At 46.8% G+C, this 18,930-nt stretch overlaps 1 protein-coding gene across 1 annotated transcript; it reads left to right on the forward strand.

The window, feature by feature from the left end:
- Nucleotides 1-922: 922 nt before the first annotated feature.
- LOC135315974 (myosin heavy chain, skeletal muscle, adult-like) lies at nucleotides 923-16,288 on the forward strand. Its single transcript, XM_064467251.1, has 38 exons — nucleotides 923-1,159; nucleotides 1,248-1,391; nucleotides 1,485-1,641; nucleotides 3,362-3,389; nucleotides 3,487-3,598; nucleotides 3,805-3,897; nucleotides 4,031-4,094; nucleotides 4,187-4,285; nucleotides 4,392-4,495; nucleotides 4,601-4,739; nucleotides 5,118-5,236; nucleotides 5,333-5,482; nucleotides 5,949-6,119; nucleotides 6,757-7,063; nucleotides 7,164-7,240; nucleotides 7,498-7,585; nucleotides 7,680-7,797; nucleotides 8,121-8,244; nucleotides 8,331-8,467; nucleotides 8,579-8,834; nucleotides 9,623-9,865; nucleotides 10,098-10,274; nucleotides 10,360-10,505; nucleotides 10,594-10,684; nucleotides 10,773-11,162; nucleotides 11,318-11,444; nucleotides 11,613-11,731; nucleotides 12,237-12,433; nucleotides 12,849-13,032; nucleotides 13,119-13,284; nucleotides 13,457-13,581; nucleotides 13,742-14,050; nucleotides 14,151-14,354; nucleotides 14,623-14,748; nucleotides 14,844-15,014; nucleotides 15,101-15,205; nucleotides 15,317-15,412; nucleotides 16,002-16,288. Exons 1-38 carry the CDS (start codon nucleotides 953-955, stop codon nucleotides 16,155-16,157), a joined length of 5,826 nt encoding a protein of 1,941 aa, XP_064323321.1. The 5' UTR covers nucleotides 923-952; the 3' UTR covers nucleotides 16,158-16,288.
- The last annotated feature ends 2,642 nt before the right edge of the window (nucleotides 16,289-18,930 follow it).

Raw genomic sequence — 18,930 nt, forward strand, 5'->3', positions numbered from 1 at the left:
TTATCTACTGCCTTTAATGCATTTCTTCATTAGCCTCTGAACATCCTGTAGAAAGGATTAATATTATCTGCACCATGCAACTGGAACAGTTGACGCACAGGCATGTAGTAATAATGTACCTTGAGTCCAGGAGAAAATCACTTGAAATTCAGCAATAGAACCCATAAGTCCTACATCCAAGTTCTCCAAGTGCCTTGACTAATTGAGATTCTCTCCTTAAGTCTCTTGTCAAATTATTTATAGTTGATACATTCACATCATTGGTAAGATAAAAAACATTTCTAAATATATCTGGTCAAATCAAATGACAATTATGCTCTTAGTTAAGTTTGCCAGACAATGCTTTGCCAAAGAATGTTTGCCAAAAAATATTTTGACCGAAGAAAGAGGAAGAATCCAGAGCATCTGCCAACCAGCCTCTATAAAAGTGTCTTTGCAGCACTCTGCCCTGTCTCTAAGAAAAGTTTCAAGGTAAGTGTGCCGGGTCTAGTGATTTGTTGACAATAGTCATCCCCTTTTATTGCATATTACGCAGTATATTCTTCTCTCTTAGACTGGTTTACAAATAATTGTTTGCATCTGCTTTCAAGGCATGTGTGTATTTTATAGGTATACCTTTTTTTGAATTTTACATAAGAAGAAGCAATTTTAATGTAATTAATATTCTCAGATATGACTGTTCAATCTGTACAGTGTCACAACACAAACAACAGCAATATTTAAGAGGTTATTCAGTATTATGCAAGGGTGAAAACAAGATTTTTCTTATCCATGTTTAAATCATAAAACAGGAGAAAGGCACTTATGCTAGTTTCAGCAATTCTAGTATTTGCTTAATTTTAAAACATTGGACAAGGTCCCCTTGTGAGCAAGGTACATTAATGATCTATTGATGCTACATCTCTTTTTTCCCACAGGTTCCCTGCTGGCATCCCTTCAATAAATTGCAGGCATGACTTCTCCAGACTCTGAGATGGCAGCCTTTGGGGAGGCAGCTCCTTACCTCCGAAAGTCAGAAAAGGAGAGAATTGAGGCCCAGAACAAGCCTTTTGATGCCAAGACTTCAGTCTTTGTGGTGCATCCTAAGGAATCCTTTGTGAAAGGGACAATCCAGAGCAGGGAATCAGGGAAGGTCACTGTCAAGACCGAAGGTGGAGAGGTGAGGAAAACCAAAAGCTTTCAAACTGTACGTAATTCCCACTCGGGGCTTTTAGCTGACATAGATGCATCACTTTCTTGTCTGACAGACCCTGACTGTGAAGGAAGATCAAATCTTCTCCATGAACCCTCCCAAGTATGATAAAATCGAGGACATGGCCATGATGACCCACCTCCACGAACCCGCTGTGCTGTACAACCTCAAAGAGCGTTATGCAGCCTGGATGATCTACGTAAGTAGCAGCAGCAGCCTTCCTTTGTGTAGCTGGGAGGAACTGCTCTGCCAGGCTACGTGGAAGCCAACGTGGTGTCTCCCTTCCTCGCAGACCTACTCGGGTCTCTTCTGTGTCACTGTCAACCCCTACAAGTGGCTGCCGGTGTACAACCCGGAGGTGGTGTTGGCCTACCGAGGCAAGAAGCGCCAGGAGGCCCCGCCACACATCTTCTCCATCTCTGACAACGCCTATCAGTTCATGCTGACTGGTGAGTTGCTTGGTTTCCTTTAGATTTTTTTAGCTGTGAGCACTTGCAGAGGAGAAAAAAAGCCTTTTCACTGCAAAATAATTCAATTTAATGGTGTCAGGAGGGTGGATGTCCTCTCAAAATTGGAAATATTTTCTTTACTGGACACCTTCAATGAGATCATGTATCTAACAATCAGCATTAGAATTTACTGTCCAACATATTTGGGAGGACATGGTTTAAGACTTATTTTAATTTTTAAAATAAATCTTGTTCCGCCCCCTTCCCCAATTACTATTTTTAATTCTGTAGTGTTTGGAGTGGTAAAAAAGTTAATTGGCAGAGAATACTATGAAAATGGAACAATAATATATTGATGTTTGGTTAGTGTGTCTTCTAAGCAGTATTTATGTAAGTCATCATACATTTACTCTAGCTGGCACCTTCAAGGGATGTGCGGGAACTTGGTGAATGCAAACCCAGACTTTTCCACTGGGAGTTAGTTACCTAATGGCTTAGTCTGTTCAGACTGCATGCTGATTACTGGTAAACACCATCTTAGAGGCACAGAACAAATTTAAACCATCTGGCAAAAAGCACTTTCTATGAAAGGCAGTCCAGCTACACAGCCTATTTAGGTAGGTTATTAAACACACATAGCCTTCCTTCAAAATATATCTCTGGAGATTTAACTGTGAAAACAGAAGGTGGCATGCAAAATTAAAGGTTTGAGAACAACTTGCAGCATCATTAAAAATTTATGTTTATTTCTTTTTCAAATACAAAGGTCTTAAAATGGGCCTGTAGAGTCTGTACTGACACAGTCAAAATTTTAAAAGGCAACTTGGAAAATATAAGGTCATATCAGAACAACTAAATGAGACTTTCATTTGTTTACCTTAAAGAAGTGTGGGAGGTATTAATTTCTGGAGCTCATCCTTATAGTGGGATTCATTGGAGGAACTTCTTGACTGAAGAGTCCTTAAAAAACCCCGACAATAAAATAAACAGTAGCAAATTGCCAGGACAGAATTCAACCAGGCATTCCAGTGGAACTCTACAGACCTAAAATTCTCACTGCAAATTACCTGGAAAACAGACAGTGTTACACTAACTTTGAAAAGAGTTGTAAGGGAGTTTTAAGGAGCAGTATACCAGTAAGGTCAATTTTTGTAAAAAGGAAACAGCCAGAAACTTCTATACAGGACCATTACTGGGCATGTGAATATATGTGACTTACCAAAAAAGAAGATGCTTTTTTTTTAAAGGGAAGTCTTGTCTTACAAATCTACTGACTTTTCTTTTAACAAAGGCCACTGACAGAAAAACCATCTAGGGAGCCTAAGGACTGATCAGGAGTGGTTCTTCCTATGTTATAAAATTTACAAGAAGTACCTGCTCCAGTTCCCTTTAGCTTACATATAGAGCAATTAATCAGTAAGTCTACATAACCACTCCTTAGTTGGAATCTTTTCCATAAAGAAAACGAGCACCTTGACAAGAAGAGAATATCCAGAGAAAGAAGCGCGTATACTACACCTGTCATCCACATCAGTGTTGAAATATCAGTTTCCCATCTACAGCTGGGAACCTTAAAATGCTCAAAAAGGAGTTAGGGCTGAATTTTATTAAGGAAAGTAGCTGCTTACTGCTAGAGAATCTTCTTAAAGTCACAGAAATAGTTTATGCAGGATATTCAAGATAAATACTAATAATCTCTTTGTTTCTGCCTCTTTCACAGATCGCGAGAACCAGTCGATCCTGATCACGTACGTACACTCCCTGCTCGGGTCCCTGAGGGGCTGCCGGGTGCCAGGGGACCTCCTGCCTGACCACACGCTCTCTGCTTCTCTCTTTGTTTGGCAGCGGAGAATCCGGTGCAGGGAAGACTGTGAACACAAAGCGTGTCATCCAGTACTTTGCAACAATTGCAGCGAGTGGGGAGAAGAAGAAAGAAGAAGCGTCTGGCAAAATGCAGGTGAGTCAGAAAGAAAAGCCTGAACACTTGTCACGTAATTAATTGCTATGTCAGCTAAATGCTGTAACGGAATGATTAGCATCCCATAGGGAATGCTGGAGGACAAAATCATTAATTAATAGATACTAGCTTGAAGCAATGCTTCCCTCTGTTCCTGACATGATTTTTGGAAAGGAAAACCAGCAATAACTATTGTCATCCCGCAGGGAACGCTTGAGGATCAAATCATCAGCGCCAACCCACTGCTGGAGGCCTTTGGAAACGCCAAGACCGTGAGGAACGACAACTCCTCACGCTTTGTAAGTTGCTGCTTTGGACAAAATCTCTCCCCCTCATTACAAGATAAGCGATGGCCCTAGCAGTATTCCATGCAAAGGAGGTGCCGGAATAACCCATCCTGGCTGAAATGCTGCTTCTTTTTCCACTTAACAGGGCAAATTCATCAGAATCCACTTTGGAGCCACAGGCAAACTGGCTTCTGCTGACATTGAAACTTGTAAGAGGCTCCCCTGGCCTGACCCCGGTCCTTGCCAACTTCCCAGCCCCATCTGCCTTCCTGTGCCTAACTCTTTCTACCTTGCTTGCCAGATCTGCTGGAGAAGTCCAGAGTCACTTTTCAGCTCAAGGCAGAAAGAAGCTACCACATATTTTATCAGATCACATCCAACAAGAAGCCAGAGCTAATTGGTACGAAAGACCATTATGTCTTTTTGAGGATAATCACTGAGCAACAGCTCCCTCTGTTTCCTGGTTGGCAAAACTAAGCCTGTGTCTTGCCTATTCCTGCCTTCAGACATGCTCCTCATTACCACCAACCCTTACGACTTCCACTTTGTGAGTCAAGGTGAGGTCACTGTTCCCAGCATTGATGACCAGGAGGAGCTGATGGCTACAGATGTAAGTAACACAGCAAAAAGGTACCTACTGTACATGTCTTGAAGGTGACAGAGGTGACCTACTAAGGACACGTATTTTCATTGTGCTCATTGTGTTCAACTGCAGAGTGCCATTGACATCCTGGGCTTCACGGCTGATGAAAAAACAGCCATCTACAAGCTGACAGGGGCTGTCATGCACTATGGGAACCTGAAGTTCAAGCAGAAGCAACGAGAGGAGCAGGCAGAGCCCGATGGCACAGAAGGTAACAGCAAATTGAGCTACTGACTTTTTCAAGGAACTTGTCTGTTTCCAGAGATGATATGTTAGCCTCCAGACACAGGGCCTTGTTGGCCTGAGTCACCACCACTGAGGAAAAGCATCTTTGTTCATTGTCTGTGTAACTCCAGAGGTGCTTTCCTGATCGTGGGCAGTACCTTCAAGCAGTGTCAAGCCTTCAACCACTTGCTTTCAAAGAATGCCATCATGAGCTCCCAGAATTTACATTCCTTCCCAGACCTTCTGTATTGGACCAGACCAATACTTTTCAATTTCTAGAACATGAACTGCAGAGTTGTTCACACTGACCAAATTATAGCCATCATCCAAAGCTAAATGCTTCTCTTTATCTCTCCCTCTTTAGTGGCTGACAAGGCTGCCTACCTCATGGGCCTGAACTCAGCTGACCTTCTCAAAGCCCTGTGTTATCCTCGTGTCAAGGTTGGGAATGAATATGTGACCAAAGGTCAAACTGTGGAACAGGTAAATAGAAGATAGTTTGAAAACAGCTTGAAAGAGTACTTGAGCTTTTGTCTTTGACCCTAGGAGGTAACTCCAGTCCTTTCTTCTCTGCGTCAGGTGAACAATGCAGTTGGTGCCCTGGCAAAAGCTGTCTATGAGAAGATGTTCCTGTGGATGGTTATTCGTATCAACCAACAGCTGGACACTAAACAACCCAGACAGTACTTCATTGGTGTCCTGGACATTGCTGGCTTTGAGATCTTTGATGTAAGGAACAGGGATTTGGCACCACTGTCAAGGGAGGGCCAGGGAGAAGTCAAGAGGACTCAGAAACACACTTCTTTTTAAGAAACCCAGTAACCCCCGGACTGTTGATCTGAGAACAGAGAAATTATTGGGTGGGTCAATAAGGAGATTTCTACTCTCTGGGACATAGACAGCTGAGGCATCTACATGATGCTGCAGCTAAAGTTACTGAAGGATTTTCCTTTGAGTAGCACAGTAAAAAAGAAATGTTACTTTTAGCTTGGTTTCAAAAATAGAGTAACAAAGTTCTTCAGGAACAGTGAATTTTACCATAGAAGTCCTGCCATAGGAAACACATCCTGTTACAGTATGGTTAGGAGTGGTGTTTCAGCTAGGGATCTTCAAACAGCTTTAGGAGAATGCTAGCAAAACCCTGTGGTGTTGGCCACACCTTGAGAACCTGCACAACTCTTCTTACTTTGGGCAGTTCAACAGCTTTGAGCAGCTGTGCATCAACTTCACCAATGAGAAGCTGCAACAGTTCTTCAACCACCACATGTTCGTGCTGGAGCAGGAGGAGTACAAGAAGGAAGGAATTGAGTGGACATTCATTGACTTTGGGATGGACCTGGCTGCCTGCATTGAGCTCATTGAGAAGGTACTTTTTTCCATACAAGTTTAGGATGTATATTGGAATTCTGTGATGTTTCTGAGCCAGGCTGAGCTCAGCAAGAACTCACAGCCAGGCATTCAGTGTCAGTTAAACCAAATATTTTGCACTGAAGTTTATTTTAGTCTAAGGAAGAGAATTTAGGGAATGCAACTCTGTATCATCAATCCTGCATTACCTGGTCTTCAGGCATGGAAAAGGTAGCCTGGACTCCCTCCAATGGACCTTTTCAAACCAAACTGGAGTCAGCTTCCTTTCCTGTTTCCTCTGAAGACTCAGATCAGACACCCACACACAAATTTGGGAAACAAATGTCATCTCTCCTGATTTCCCCACACATCTGAGACTCTTGTAGCATTATTTTTCTGTTTACTCCTTCTCCTTCCAATTCTACTGCCAGTTCTAACCTGAACTGGGCAGACGTTCTTACCAATTCCGTGAAGGCAGGCTGCAGAAAGGTAAGGGAAGGTAGAAATTAGGTCCATGGCTGAGAACAACTCCTGGCAAACTTAGGCCCTTACCCAGGCTGAGAGGCTACCAGCAACACACTGGTGCCTTTGATGTTCATAGCACATGCTTCACATCACTATCACCTTTCTCTGTCACTTCTTGTGGTACCTTCCAGCCCATGGGCATCTTCTCCATCCTGGAAGAGGAGTGCATGTTCCCCAAGGCAACTGACACCTCTTTCAAGAACAAGCTCTACGACCAGCATCTGGGCAAGTCCAGCAACTTCCAGAAGCCCAAGCCTGCCAAAGGCAAGGTTGAGGCCCACTTCTCCCTGGTGCACTATGCTGGCACGGTGGACTACAACATCACTGGTTGGCTTGAGAAGAACAAGGACCCTCTGAATGAAACTGTCATTGGGTTGTACCAGAAATCCTCTGTGAAGACACTGGCTTTACTCTTTGCCAACTACGGTGGGGAAGCAGGTAAGCTCTGTAAAATTTATGTTCCATGTGTTCATTCTGTACAAAGAGGGATCTCAAAGGCAATGTTAAAGACATCTGCTTATTTTCTTGAATTTTGCAGAGGCTGGTGGTGGTGGTGGCAAGAAGGGTGGTAAGAAGAAGGGTTCTTCTTTCCAGACTGTCTCAGCTCTTTTCCGGGTAAGGGCAGATTTCAGTACCTTATTGTTAAAAATAACTGCTGAAATAACACAGCAGTGGAATTGAATTGTTGTGAGAAAAGACCCCTTAATTTGCTCACAAGAATGTTATTAATATTTATAAAAGAGGTTTACACCAATATAACCAAGCTTTTCTTATATATGCAGATGCTAGAAGATTCCGTTTTCTTAAGCACATCATATATAAGCGCGTAGTCCTTACAATTTAAAATCTATACTTCACTTTTAATCTCACAGGAGAATTTAAACAAGCTGATGACAAATCTACGCAGCACTCACCCCCATTTTGTCCGATGCATCATCCCAAATGAAACAAAAACACCTGGTAAGGGGATCCAGTAGGAGGAAAACTCAAGCCACAGAAGATCTCCTCCTCAGTATCAAACAATGGGGTAGTCACGAATGGTGGTGTTTGTTAGGTGCCATGGAGCATGAGCTGGTGCTGCATCAGCTGCGGTGCAACGGTGTGCTGGAAGGCATCAGAATTTGCAGGAAAGGATTCCCCAGCAGAGTCCTGTATGCTGACTTCAAACAGAGGTAAGAGTGCTCCTTATTTCCCCCGCATTCAGACCGAGCTGAATAGCCTGAGTATCTTAACAAACTTAAGCATTATACTTCAAAAAGTCCCTAGGTAGTAACATAGACATGTTTTATTGTGAATTAATGACTGATTTTGTATTGATGGTGAGGATTCCCTTAACCTGTGAGGAAACAATATGAAATATTCAATTACATTGTTGAAAGAATGGACTGTCCATAATTCAGTCAGATAGTCAGCTGTTGCAGAGAAGGCTGTGGGGTTCAATCACAGTAGTGGTTTCAGTAATGTGGATTTCTTCCTGTTATGCTTTCTTCTACAGATACAGAGTGCTTAATGCAAGTGCTATTCCAGAAGGTCAGTTCATGGATAGCAAGAAGGCTTCAGAGAAGCTTCTCGGGTCCATCGATGTGGACCACACTCAGTACAGATTTGGTCACACTAAGGTAGGAACAAGTCCTGCATTCAAACACTATGTGCTTCTGTTCTGTGCTACTTGAGACTGATGTGCTGCAATATTCCATTTCCTAAGGTGTTCTTCAAAGCTGGACTGATAGGTCTGCTGGAGGAGATGAGAGATGAGAAACTAGCACAGATCATGACCATGACACAAGCCAGGTGCAGGGGCTTCCTGATGAGAGTGGAGTATCAGAGAATGGTGGAGAGGAGGTAGACATTTCTCAACCATGTATCATGTTCTTATGATACTTGGATAATTGCTAATTGTATCTGAATCCACCAGCCACAGACTGTACAACAGCCATGTGGATTTTATTTCAGGGACTCAATCTTCTGCATCCAGTACAATGTACGTGCATTCATGAACGTGAAGCACTGGCCCTGGATGAAGCTGTTCTTCAAGATCAAGCCCTTGCTGAAGAGTGCAGAATCTGAGAAGGAGATGGCCAACATGAAACAAGAGTTTGAGAAAACCAAGGAAGAGCTTGCAAAGTCTGAGGCAAAGAGGAAGGAGCTGGAAGAGAAAATGGTGGCCCTGCTGCAGGAGAAAAATGACCTGCAGCTCCAAGTACAGGCGGTGAGTATCACCGTTCATTTGTCCCTGGGAAAAGAATGATATACAGTCAGAATGGTTCTTACCCTAAGCAGAGACTCACAGGAAGCTGACTAACGTGCAGTAGGAAACAGTCTAAATCACACACGCTAACACTGAGTAAACAGGCACAGCAGGGGCATGGTGAGTGTTGTGGCAGCCCCGCATGAGACTCGGCATTCCTGCTGTCTGAGGAAAGAGCCATGTAACACTAACCAACACGTAATCCACAGCAGAGAGCTCTGACCCGGAAGGGAAGTAACTCATCTGCTCAACTTTCAAAGCAGAGTATCTATCTAAGAGAATAAAGGCAAACCTGAGAAGGACCCACTCTTCCTACTTACAGCTACACCAGAAGGCCTTGATTACTTTCAGAAATGTGGATGCTTCCCATTCAAACCCAGTTAGGAAAAGGCAACTTCTTCACAGAAAACAAAACACCACTTCCTCCACTAATTTATTCCCAAAAAGCCTTTACTCCACAAATATTATGAGGTTCATGAAGAGTCAGTTTAAAAGAAGAAGTTATTGAACACTTTTTCTGTCAGCTACCCTCTCTTTGACACATTTTTAAGAGACACAAAATATTTGGAATCAGTGTTGATTCCAGGTGACTAGGTTTCCCACTAAACACCCAAACAGATCTTCCAGTTGCTGGAGAGGAAGGCCAGGTTCAGTTCCCATTTCAGCACCTGCCTACTCAGAGATACAAAAGGCAGAGCGGAGAAACTTCAAAACATGTCAACCCCCAAAACTCTGTGTCTCCCCACCAGGAAGCAGATAGCCTGGCTGATGCTGAGGAAAGATGTGACCAGCTCATCAAAACCAAAATCCAGCTGGAAGCCAAAATTAAGGAGGTGACTGAAAGAGCCGAGGATGAGGAGGAAATTAATGCTGAGCTGACAGCCAAGAAGAGGAAACTGGAGGATGAGTGTTCAGAGCTGAAGAAAGATATTGATGACCTTGAGTTAACGCTGGCCAAAGTGGAGAAGGAAAAGCATGCCACTGAAAACAAGGTACACACAAACACGGGAATCACATAAGGGTGAAGGCACAGATGCCACCCACACCAGCCTCATATCCTCAGAACAAAGCTAGGTTTAGAACAGAGCAGAGGCATCAGAGCGGGGCGTCTAGGCAGCCTGAATAAAAAACAAGCTCCTGAGTAAGCACTGCAAAGTGAAAATTTCGATGCACTAGCAGTCAAGATTTCCCCACAGACTTTTGTCACTTTCTTACAATCAACAGGTAAAAAACCTCACAGAGGAGATGGCAGCCCTGGACGAGACCATTGCCAAGCTGACAAAAGAGAAGAAAGCCCTCCAAGAGGCCCATCAGCAGACACTGGATGACCTGCAGGTAGAAGAGGACAAAGTCAATACGCTGACCAAAGCTAAGACCAAGCTGGAGCAGCAAGTGGACGATGTAAGCACGCAGGCATAGAGCAAGGACAGGACAGGTATGGAGTGAGACGTGGCTGGCAGAGCACCGATGGTCTTGTTCTGTTTAGCTGGAGGGGTCCCTGGAGCAAGAGAAGAAACTGCGCATGGACCTTGAGAGAGCCAAGAGGAAACTCGAAGGAGACCTGAAGCTGGCAAACGACAGCATAATGGACTTGGAAAATGATAAGCAGCAGCTGGACGAGAAACTGAAGAAGTGAGTGTGTCTGTGGGGCACCTGAGTGCTGGGCTGGGGCGCTTGGGTGGTTTTGTTCAGGCACTAACATGGCTTTCTTTGCCCAAAGGAAAGACTTTGAAATCAGCCAGATCCAGAGCAAAATTGAGGATGAGCAAGCCCTGGGCATGCAATTACAGAAGAAGATCAAGGAGCTGCAGGCAAGTCTGCGTCCCTTCCCCTCTCTCACCCAGTCTCGGCTCAGGTAGGAGGAGGGCCTGGGTGCAAAGGGTCCCTAATGTTCCCCAGGCTCGTATTGAGGAACTGGAGGAGGAAATTGAGGCAGAGCGAACCTCTCGGGCAAAAGCAGAGAAGCATCGGGCTGACCTCTCGAGGGAGCTAGAGGAGATCAGCGAGCGCTTGGAGGAAGCAGGAGGGGCTACGGCAGCTCAGGTTGAGATGAACAAGAAGCGTGAGGCAGAATTTCAGAAGATGCGCCGCGACCTCGAAGAGGCCACGCTGCAGCACGAAGCGACGGCTGCCGCCCTGCGGAAGAAGCACGCGGACAGCACCGCTGAGCTTGGGGAGCAGATCGACAACCTGCAACGGGTGAAGCAGAAGCTGGAGAAGGAGAAGAGTGAGCTGAAGATGGAGATTGACGACTTGGCCAGCAACATGGAGTCCGTCTCCAAAGCCAAGGTATAGAATTGCAGTAGAATGTGCTCACAGGGCCAAGGGATGGCACATGGGCTACCTCTACCAGCCACATTCTCTCTCACAAAAAGGATCCTTGCTGTGAGGATAAGGCAGAGTCCAGGAGTTCATCTCTTTCCTTCCTTGTGTTTGCTATCTAGGCAAACCTGGAGAAGATGTGCCGCACTCTGGAAGACCAGCTGAGTGAGATTAAAACAAAGGAGGAGCAGAATCAGCGCATGATCAATGACCTCAATACCCAAAGGGCTCGTCTGCAGACAGAATCAGGTGAGACCACATCCTCCTTCCCAAGGTGCGCGCCATGAGCGTACCACAGGGTGCAACGTGATGACTGGTGTAACCTCTCCAGGCCACTCCTGATTACGTTGCTTGACAGGCGAGAAACTGTAAGATTATTAATAGTCTAGTCACCTTTCTCAACGGTACCCTTCCCAGGTGAATATTCACGCCAGGTGGAGGAAAAGGATGCTCTGATTTCTCAGCTGTCTAGGGGCAAGCAAGGATTTACCCAACAGATTGAGGAACTCAAGAGACATTTAGAGGAAGAAACAAAGGTGAGGAGGTTTAGTATAAAAAGGTTTTTCCTGGGGATAGAACTGTTCTTTTAAGAAGCTACATCACCGCTCAATGAATCTGGAAAATCTTGCCTAGGATTTTTCATATTGTAAAACCAAACATGGCCCAACATTCTTCCCCCAAAGACATGTAGTACTGGACAGAACACCAGAAATGCACGTACCCCAACTCAGAAGCTGGAGAGGGAAGCCAGCATGATGATTTTGATGCTGGAGGAAGTCATCCACAAGGCTTTCATGAGATTCTGATGGTACTCTCTAAGGCAGGATTCAGACACATATGTCAAAACATTTACAGAAACAGCAGTTACTACTGTACCCGGGGCACCTGTCACTAACACATCCTGATCCTCCAGAACACATTGATGAAGGCTTCATCAGCTCCCAGCTTTACATTTGCCTAATTAGGAGTTTTGTTATAATGTCATTGTCAAGAGGCATCTCCAGACAAGTATTCAGGTTACCAAACCCAATGTCCCCACAGGCCAAGAACGCCCTGGCCCACGCCTTGCAGTCTGCTCGCCACGACTGTGACTTGCTCCGGGAACAGTATGAGGAGGAGCAGGAAGCCAAGGGGGAGCTGCAGCGCGCCCTGTCCAAGGCCAACAGCGAAGTGGCCCAGTGGAGAACCAAATACGAGACAGACGCTATTCAGCGCACGGAGGAGCTGGAGGAGGCCAAGTACGTGGGAAGAGGGATGTGGAATGGCTGGAGAACAGAGACTGTCAAGGGAAATTGGAAATTGGACTCTCTGAGAGTGGGTTAGGATAAGGGTGGGACGAAGGCAGGGCTGTACTGTCTCTGTGGTAGAGGGGAGAGGGAGGGGGAGAGGGAAAATATGTTGTGAGAAAAGTGTAGACTGGAAGGAGAAATGTAGCCTTTAGGGCAAGGTAGCCTAAGAGAGGCCAAATACTCAATAGGTGTTAGGGCACAGAAGTGATGGAGCCTTTATGCTGCGTGCAGTCTTGGAGCAGAAAAAACCACCATGAAAAGCACTAGCCTCAAAGCCCCTAAGGTGGCCAACTGCCCTCTCGTGACCAGTACAAAATTGGCTCCTGTCCAAGCTCTAACCTGGAGCGGTGCTTACCTCTCCCAGGAAGAAGCTGGCACAGCGCCTGCAGGATGCAGAGGAACACGTTGAAGCTGTGAATGCCAAATGTGCCTCCCTGGAAAAGACAAAGCAGAGGCTGCAGAATGAAGTGGAGGACTTGATGATTGAAGTGGAGCGATCGAACGCTGCCTGCGCAGCTCTGGATAAGAAGCAGAGGAACTTTGACAAGGTCTGTTGGGCTCCAGATGTGGGGTTCCTGGGCAGAGCATCCCCTCCTGATTGCCACATCCATACTGAGGTCCTCTTTCTCTTCAGATCCTGGCAGAATGGAAGCAGAAGTATGAGGAAACGCAGGCTGAGCTGGAAGCCTCCCAGAAGGAGTCTCGCTCTCTCAGCACGGAGCTCTTTAAGATGAAGAATGCCTATGAGGAGTCCTTGGACCACCTGGAAACGCTGAAGCGTGAGAACAAGAACTTGCAGCGTAAGTCCCTGGCCCTCTGCTGCTGGCAGGGCTTTCCCACGATCCACCACTACCCACCGCTCCACAGGGGCCTGTGCCTCCAGCTCTGCACAGATGCCTGTCACCGTGGTGTGGCAGGGCCCTTCCCATTCTGCTCTGGGCCTGACCGTGCCGTGGGTCTTTGTTTGCACAGAGGAGATTTCCGACCTCACGGAGCAGATTGCGGAGGGAGGAAAGGCGATTCATGAGCTGGAGAAAGTCAAGAAGCAGATTGAGCAGGAGAAGTCTGAAATCCAGGCCTCACTGGAAGAAGCTGAGGTACACACCGTCCTAATAAATAATGTCCAGACAGAAAGTATGGGAAGAGTTATCTGCAGAGATAGCAGAAAAGCAAGCCTAGATTTCATGAAGTACTGCATAAGAGATTACTTGGAAAGGAAGACTTAGTTTAATTCATTGTTCCCACTGACTTGTGCAGGCCTCCCTAGAACACGAAGAGGGGAAGATCCTGCGCCTCCAGCTTGAGCTCAACCAGGTGAAGTCTGAGATTGACAGGAAGATAGCAGAGAAGGATGAGGAGATTGACCAGCTGAAGAGAAACCACCTCAGAATTGTGGAGTCCATGCAGAGCACCCTGGACGCTGAGATCAGGAGCAGGAATGAAGCCTTGCGGCTGAAGAAGAAGATGGAGGGAGACCTGAATGAAATGGAGATCCAGCTGAGCCACGCCAACCGCGTGGCTGCAGAGGCACAAAAGAACCTGAGAAACACACAGGCGGTGCTCAAGGTCTGTTCAGCAAAGCTACAGGCAGGCAAAGGACATCCCTGACATGTTTGGCAGCCAAGCTCACGCTTTTGCCTTGCACTTTCTCTTGTCTCTTTTACAGGATACCCAGATACACTTGGACGATGCTCTCCGGACACAGGAGGACCTGAAGGAGCAGGTGGCCATGGTGGAGCGCAGGGCAAACCTCTTGCAGGCTGAAGTAGAGGAGCTACGGGCAGCCCTGGAGCAGACGGAGCGGTCAAGGAAAGTGGCTGAGCAGGAGCTCCTGGATGCCACTGAACGTGTGCAGCTCCTCCACACCCAGGTCAGGCGCTCTGCTGGAAATTAATACCCTCAACAAGGGATATCAAAGAATGCAATCGCTGGGCATCCTCTAAGAGATTACTCTGGAAACACTTGTCAGCCATGCTGTGATACGGCCAAGCTAGCCAGCCACCAATGCCTGGTTTGCCGCTGTGGCTCTAAAGAGGACTCCAGCGTGAAAGACTTTGATAACCAATATGCACAGTTTTAACGCTTGATGTGGAGGCATTAGGTCTAACAGTACAAATCACGTCTTCCCTGTTGCACAGAACACCAGCTTGATCAACACCAAGAAGAAGCTGGAAACAGACGTCATGCAAATTCAGGGTGAAATGGAGGAGATGATCCAGGAAGCCCGCAATGCTGAAGAGAAGGCCAAGAAGGCCATCACAGATGTGAGTCGGGGGCTCCTTTCATCGCTGGTGGTGGATGTATTCTCCCCCAAACCGTCTCCAGCCCCAAAATGGCTTTGACCCTTTGCTCTCCTCAGGCAGCCATGATGGCCGAAGAGCTGAAGAAGGAGCAGGACACCAGCGCCCACCTGGAGAGGATGAAGAAGAACCTGGACCAGACGGTGAAGGACCTGCAGCACCGCCTGGATGAAGCTGAGCAGTTGGCGCTGAAAGGAGGCAAGAAGCAAATCCAGAAGCTGGAGGCCAGAGTGCGTAGGGCTGGTATTCGTGCATGTGCAAGCCTGTCACGTGAGCAGCCAGCGGGGAAGCTCCAAAGATGGGCCTCTCATTGCAGGTGCGGGAGCTGGAAGGGGAGGTTGATGCTGAGCAGAAGCGCAGCGCTGAGGCCGTGAAGGGCGTGCGCAAGTACGAGAGGAGGGTGAAGGAGCTGACCTACCAGGTAAGGCAGGAGGCCTCCTTGGGCTGACCCACTAGCCCCAAGAGGAGTTGTTGACCTTAAATGGTGGGGGACTAAAAATTCACTCTCTTTCCTGTTTGCCAACGGCTTTAGTCTGAGGAAGACCGCAAGAATATTCTGAGGCTGCAGGATCTGGTGGACAAGCTGCAGATGAAGGTGAAATCCTACAAGAGACAAGCTGAGGAGGCTGTAAGTAACACACTCATTGAGACGAGTAAGAATACCAGGAAAGGAGCATGAAAGAAACTCCCAAGACACAACGGTCTTGGCCATCCTCTTCTCCTGTCATGTCATGACGCCTGGCTGAGTTCTAGGCACCCCGCAGTCAGGGATGAACTGAGGGAAGTTCTGCAGCCTGATTTCTACAGGAGGTCACACTAAACAACCCAGGAGCCGCATGCACTGACTGGAGTGAACTGAAGTTCATGAATCTCTGCTAGTAATCAGCAGCAGAAGGCTTCAGGGGCTTTCTCAACCTACTAAGTCACACTTGTAGCTGGGCAGCAAGTAGTTGGAGAATAAGTAGACAAATGACAAACCCAAGGGGCAAAATTGCTTCTCAGGCATGACACAGTACTGGTGAAGGTGGTCACAGTGGGGTCCTGAATAAGAGAGGATGAGGAGGTCTGTGTGAGGCTTATGTGTAAGCAGTGGTGGGTGGGGGCTGGAGATCTGTGCCTTCCCCCAGGGAAGGGCTGCAGCCCGGCGAGGCCCAGGTGCGGGAGGAGTGAAACCCGTGCCCTGGTCTCCTCACCACCGACTCCCTCTCCCCTCACAGGAGGAGCTGTCCAATGTCAACCTCTCCAAGTTCCGCAAGATCCAGCACGAGCTGGAGGAAGCCGAGGAGCGGGCTGACATTGCAGAGTCGCAGGTCAACAAGCTCCGAGCAAGGAGCCGGGAGTTTCATGGCAAGAAGATAGAAGAGGAAGAGTGAGGATGCCATGAGGCAGCAGAGTGACCTGAGGGCTGCACAAAATGTGAACCTCTTGGTCACTTTCTTCTGTAATTACTCCTTGTAACCACGTCAGTATCTAGAGAATAAAGACCGTAGATTCCTTGGCATAAGGACTGTTAGCACTAGCTCTCATTTCTTTCTGTTTTTATTCGTTACGTCTATATCATCGTTAGCTTTTGGGCACAGCTTTGGCCGATAACTTTTGTGTACCTATGCCATGCTACAGCTTTGTGTCGTCTAGTCCCTAACTGCTTATCCCTTCTTTATTACTTGGTACCGGGGGTATGAAGAGAAATTTAAGTTCACGTGAAGAGAAATCAAGGACAATAATTCCTGATAGTGACTCCTGCCAGTTCAGCCTTCCTACTGTTCTGTCCCATAAACCATCTTAGGTTATATTCACCACACAGCACCTCAGCACTTCCCAGCTGTGCAGCATGTCAGCCGTGAGCTGCTCCTTTTGCTGGCCACCGTCCAAGGCAGATTTTGGAGGGCCAATAACCAACACAGTTCGTGTTTCTTTGGGAAGCTGACAGAAGGCGGTCTTCAGTCTCCGCTATGTTTGGTTCATGAATTTAATTAGTCAGGGGGACCGTGAAGAGTATCGCCTCCCCTGGGACTAAAACTGGAGAAGGCTGGTGACAATTCTGTGACAATTCCTTTAATTCCTGCAAATCAGGTCAGTGCCTATCAAAGATGAGTCTCTGGCATGCTACCCTCTGAAACACTACCCTGCCTGGGGGAATTTTTCTTTGCTGATGAGAGATCCCTGCTGTTCAATGTGGTGCTTGCCGTAGTGGCATTGTAGAAACAGTAGGCCTCAACCAGGAGCTTCTCTCACTAGCCCATGGCGAGAGAGGTCAGAGCAGACAGTGAGCAGAGAAGAGGCAGCTGCACTAGCCCATCAGTGGCAGGGCAGCACAGGGGTGTTCATTAGTAGCTGGCCTTTCCAGTCTAGCCTGCTGATTTTCCATTCAATGTGCAGAAAAGTAACAAGGAAGATGAGCAGACAAAGATCGAACTTGATTCTGGGCCTGAGCAGAATTCCACATGAACTGACAAAGAAGACTTGAGAGCAGACGTAAAATGCCATCATATTCAGTCTCAATGACTGCCTTTTGGGACAGCGCTCAAAGGGCTGGAGCTCACTGGTGCAGCCACGGCTTCTGAGTTGCCAGTGAGCCCTGGACAAACCCAGTTGACGTAGCACCTCCTGGGAAAGAAGTGGTATGAGGAACCGAGGACAGGTAGTTTGTGTCCTTCTGGAGGGAGTATTCCATTAAAGTCAAGTCAGCCTTATATGTGAATCAACACAGAAAGTTCTGAAAGGGTAGAGGAGCATGTGGCCGGGGAGATCCAGATTATATAACCTACTGGAATTTCCAAAACCTTTCAGCAAGGTATGCCGACAAAGGCTTTTAGAGAAGTGGTGAAGCCATGGGATATGAAGGAAGTTTCTCACTCTGCTCAGCGATTCTCAAAGACACCGAACGAAGGAGAAAGGTTTTTTGTGCCTTTTATCAAGCTATTGATAAAGCAAACTGAAGAGGTGTTGACCAGGAAGGAACATAATGTTTCCCAGTGAAATAATGCTGTTCTAGGCAGTAAGGACAAGGACTGACGCCTAAGAACTGCAGAAGGCTTTCATGATACTGAGTAAGCGGTGCCATTAAAGAGCATACAAAATTCGGTAGAGTTAAAACTACCAAACTACATGCATGGGGAAACATAATGCAGTGACACATATAGAAAGATGGACTCTGAACTGACAATTGCCCATCAGGACAAGGTCTTCAGATGGACTCTGATCAAGGTCTTCCACATGCGCTGCATAGCTCTGTGAAAATATTCACTCATTTCTCAGCAGTGGTAGTAGAAAAGAAAATAAAAAGAGGCAAACTGAATTGCGAGGATTTATGATTCCAAAGGCAATAGTATTGATCAGATGCATGGAGGGGCTTCCGTAGGAAGACTAACTAAACAAACCCAGAAACTTAAGATAGGGAAGGAGAGAACTGAGTGGGCATACAAAACAGAACCATAGCAGTAGCACAGCATGGAGAGTCTTGGCAGGGATCAACAAACTGAAGCAAGGCATTCAAAACCACAGTGATGCGTTGGTTCTTCACAAAGCATGCAGTTAAGCTGTGGGCCTCCCTGTCACTGCAAGCTAAAGGGTTACATGGATTCAAAAGAAACTTGGAGGTGTTCATGGAGAGGAAAATCTACTGGAAGTAACTACAGAGAAACCCTGTCCATGGTGCGAAGGCCCAGAGCTGTGTAGAAAGGCAGGGGTTCAGAGAGCACGTGAGGGTAACAGCTGTTACCGTTTGGGAGAATGGAGGGCATCCTCCACTCCAAACCCATTTTGCCAGTAGGAAATGAGGCTGCCAGTCATAACACACCCACCAACTGAGGTACCCCAAGGAGACACAGGTATAAACGCATAGTTGTTGAATCCCACAGTTTTTATGCAAGAGATGTTTGGATTGCCACAGTGAGAGCACTACTGGACCTCCCTGGGAAAGCTGGGAGAAATACAGTCCAGCACACAGGAAGGCTTTGGAATCGGAGCCCAAAGAGGTGAAGTCCAAGCATCACTAAACTGTGAGGCCAAGAGCAGTGTGGGGTCACGGCATGGCTCTGCTCTGAAACCCAACGAGTCACCCTACAAGATACTGCCAAACTGGAGGCACTTCTCAGGGAGCGGAAGAGACTGATCTGGAAGGAATGGCAATATACACCTGTGCTG

Source organism: Phalacrocorax carbo, chromosome 16, assembly GCF_963921805.1.
Source record: "Phalacrocorax carbo chromosome 16, bPhaCar2.1, whole genome shotgun sequence".
NCBI lineage: Eukaryota > Metazoa > Chordata > Aves > Suliformes > Phalacrocoracidae > Phalacrocorax > Phalacrocorax carbo.

Excerpts from the sequence above, each read along its gene's own strand:
- LOC135315974 (XM_064467251.1), top strand. The coding sequence starts at position 953 with ATGACTTCTCCAGACTCTGAGATGGCAGCCTTTGGGGAGGCAGCTCCT. Across the intron at positions 7,064-7,163 it reads CAACTACGGTGGGGAAGCAG|AGGCTGGTGGTGGTGGTGGC; the intron begins GTAAGCTCTGTA and ends TGAATTTTGCAG. Across the intron at positions 13,582-13,741 it reads CCTCACTGGAAGAAGCTGAG|GCCTCCCTAGAACACGAAGA; the intron begins GTACACACCGTC and ends TGACTTGTGCAG.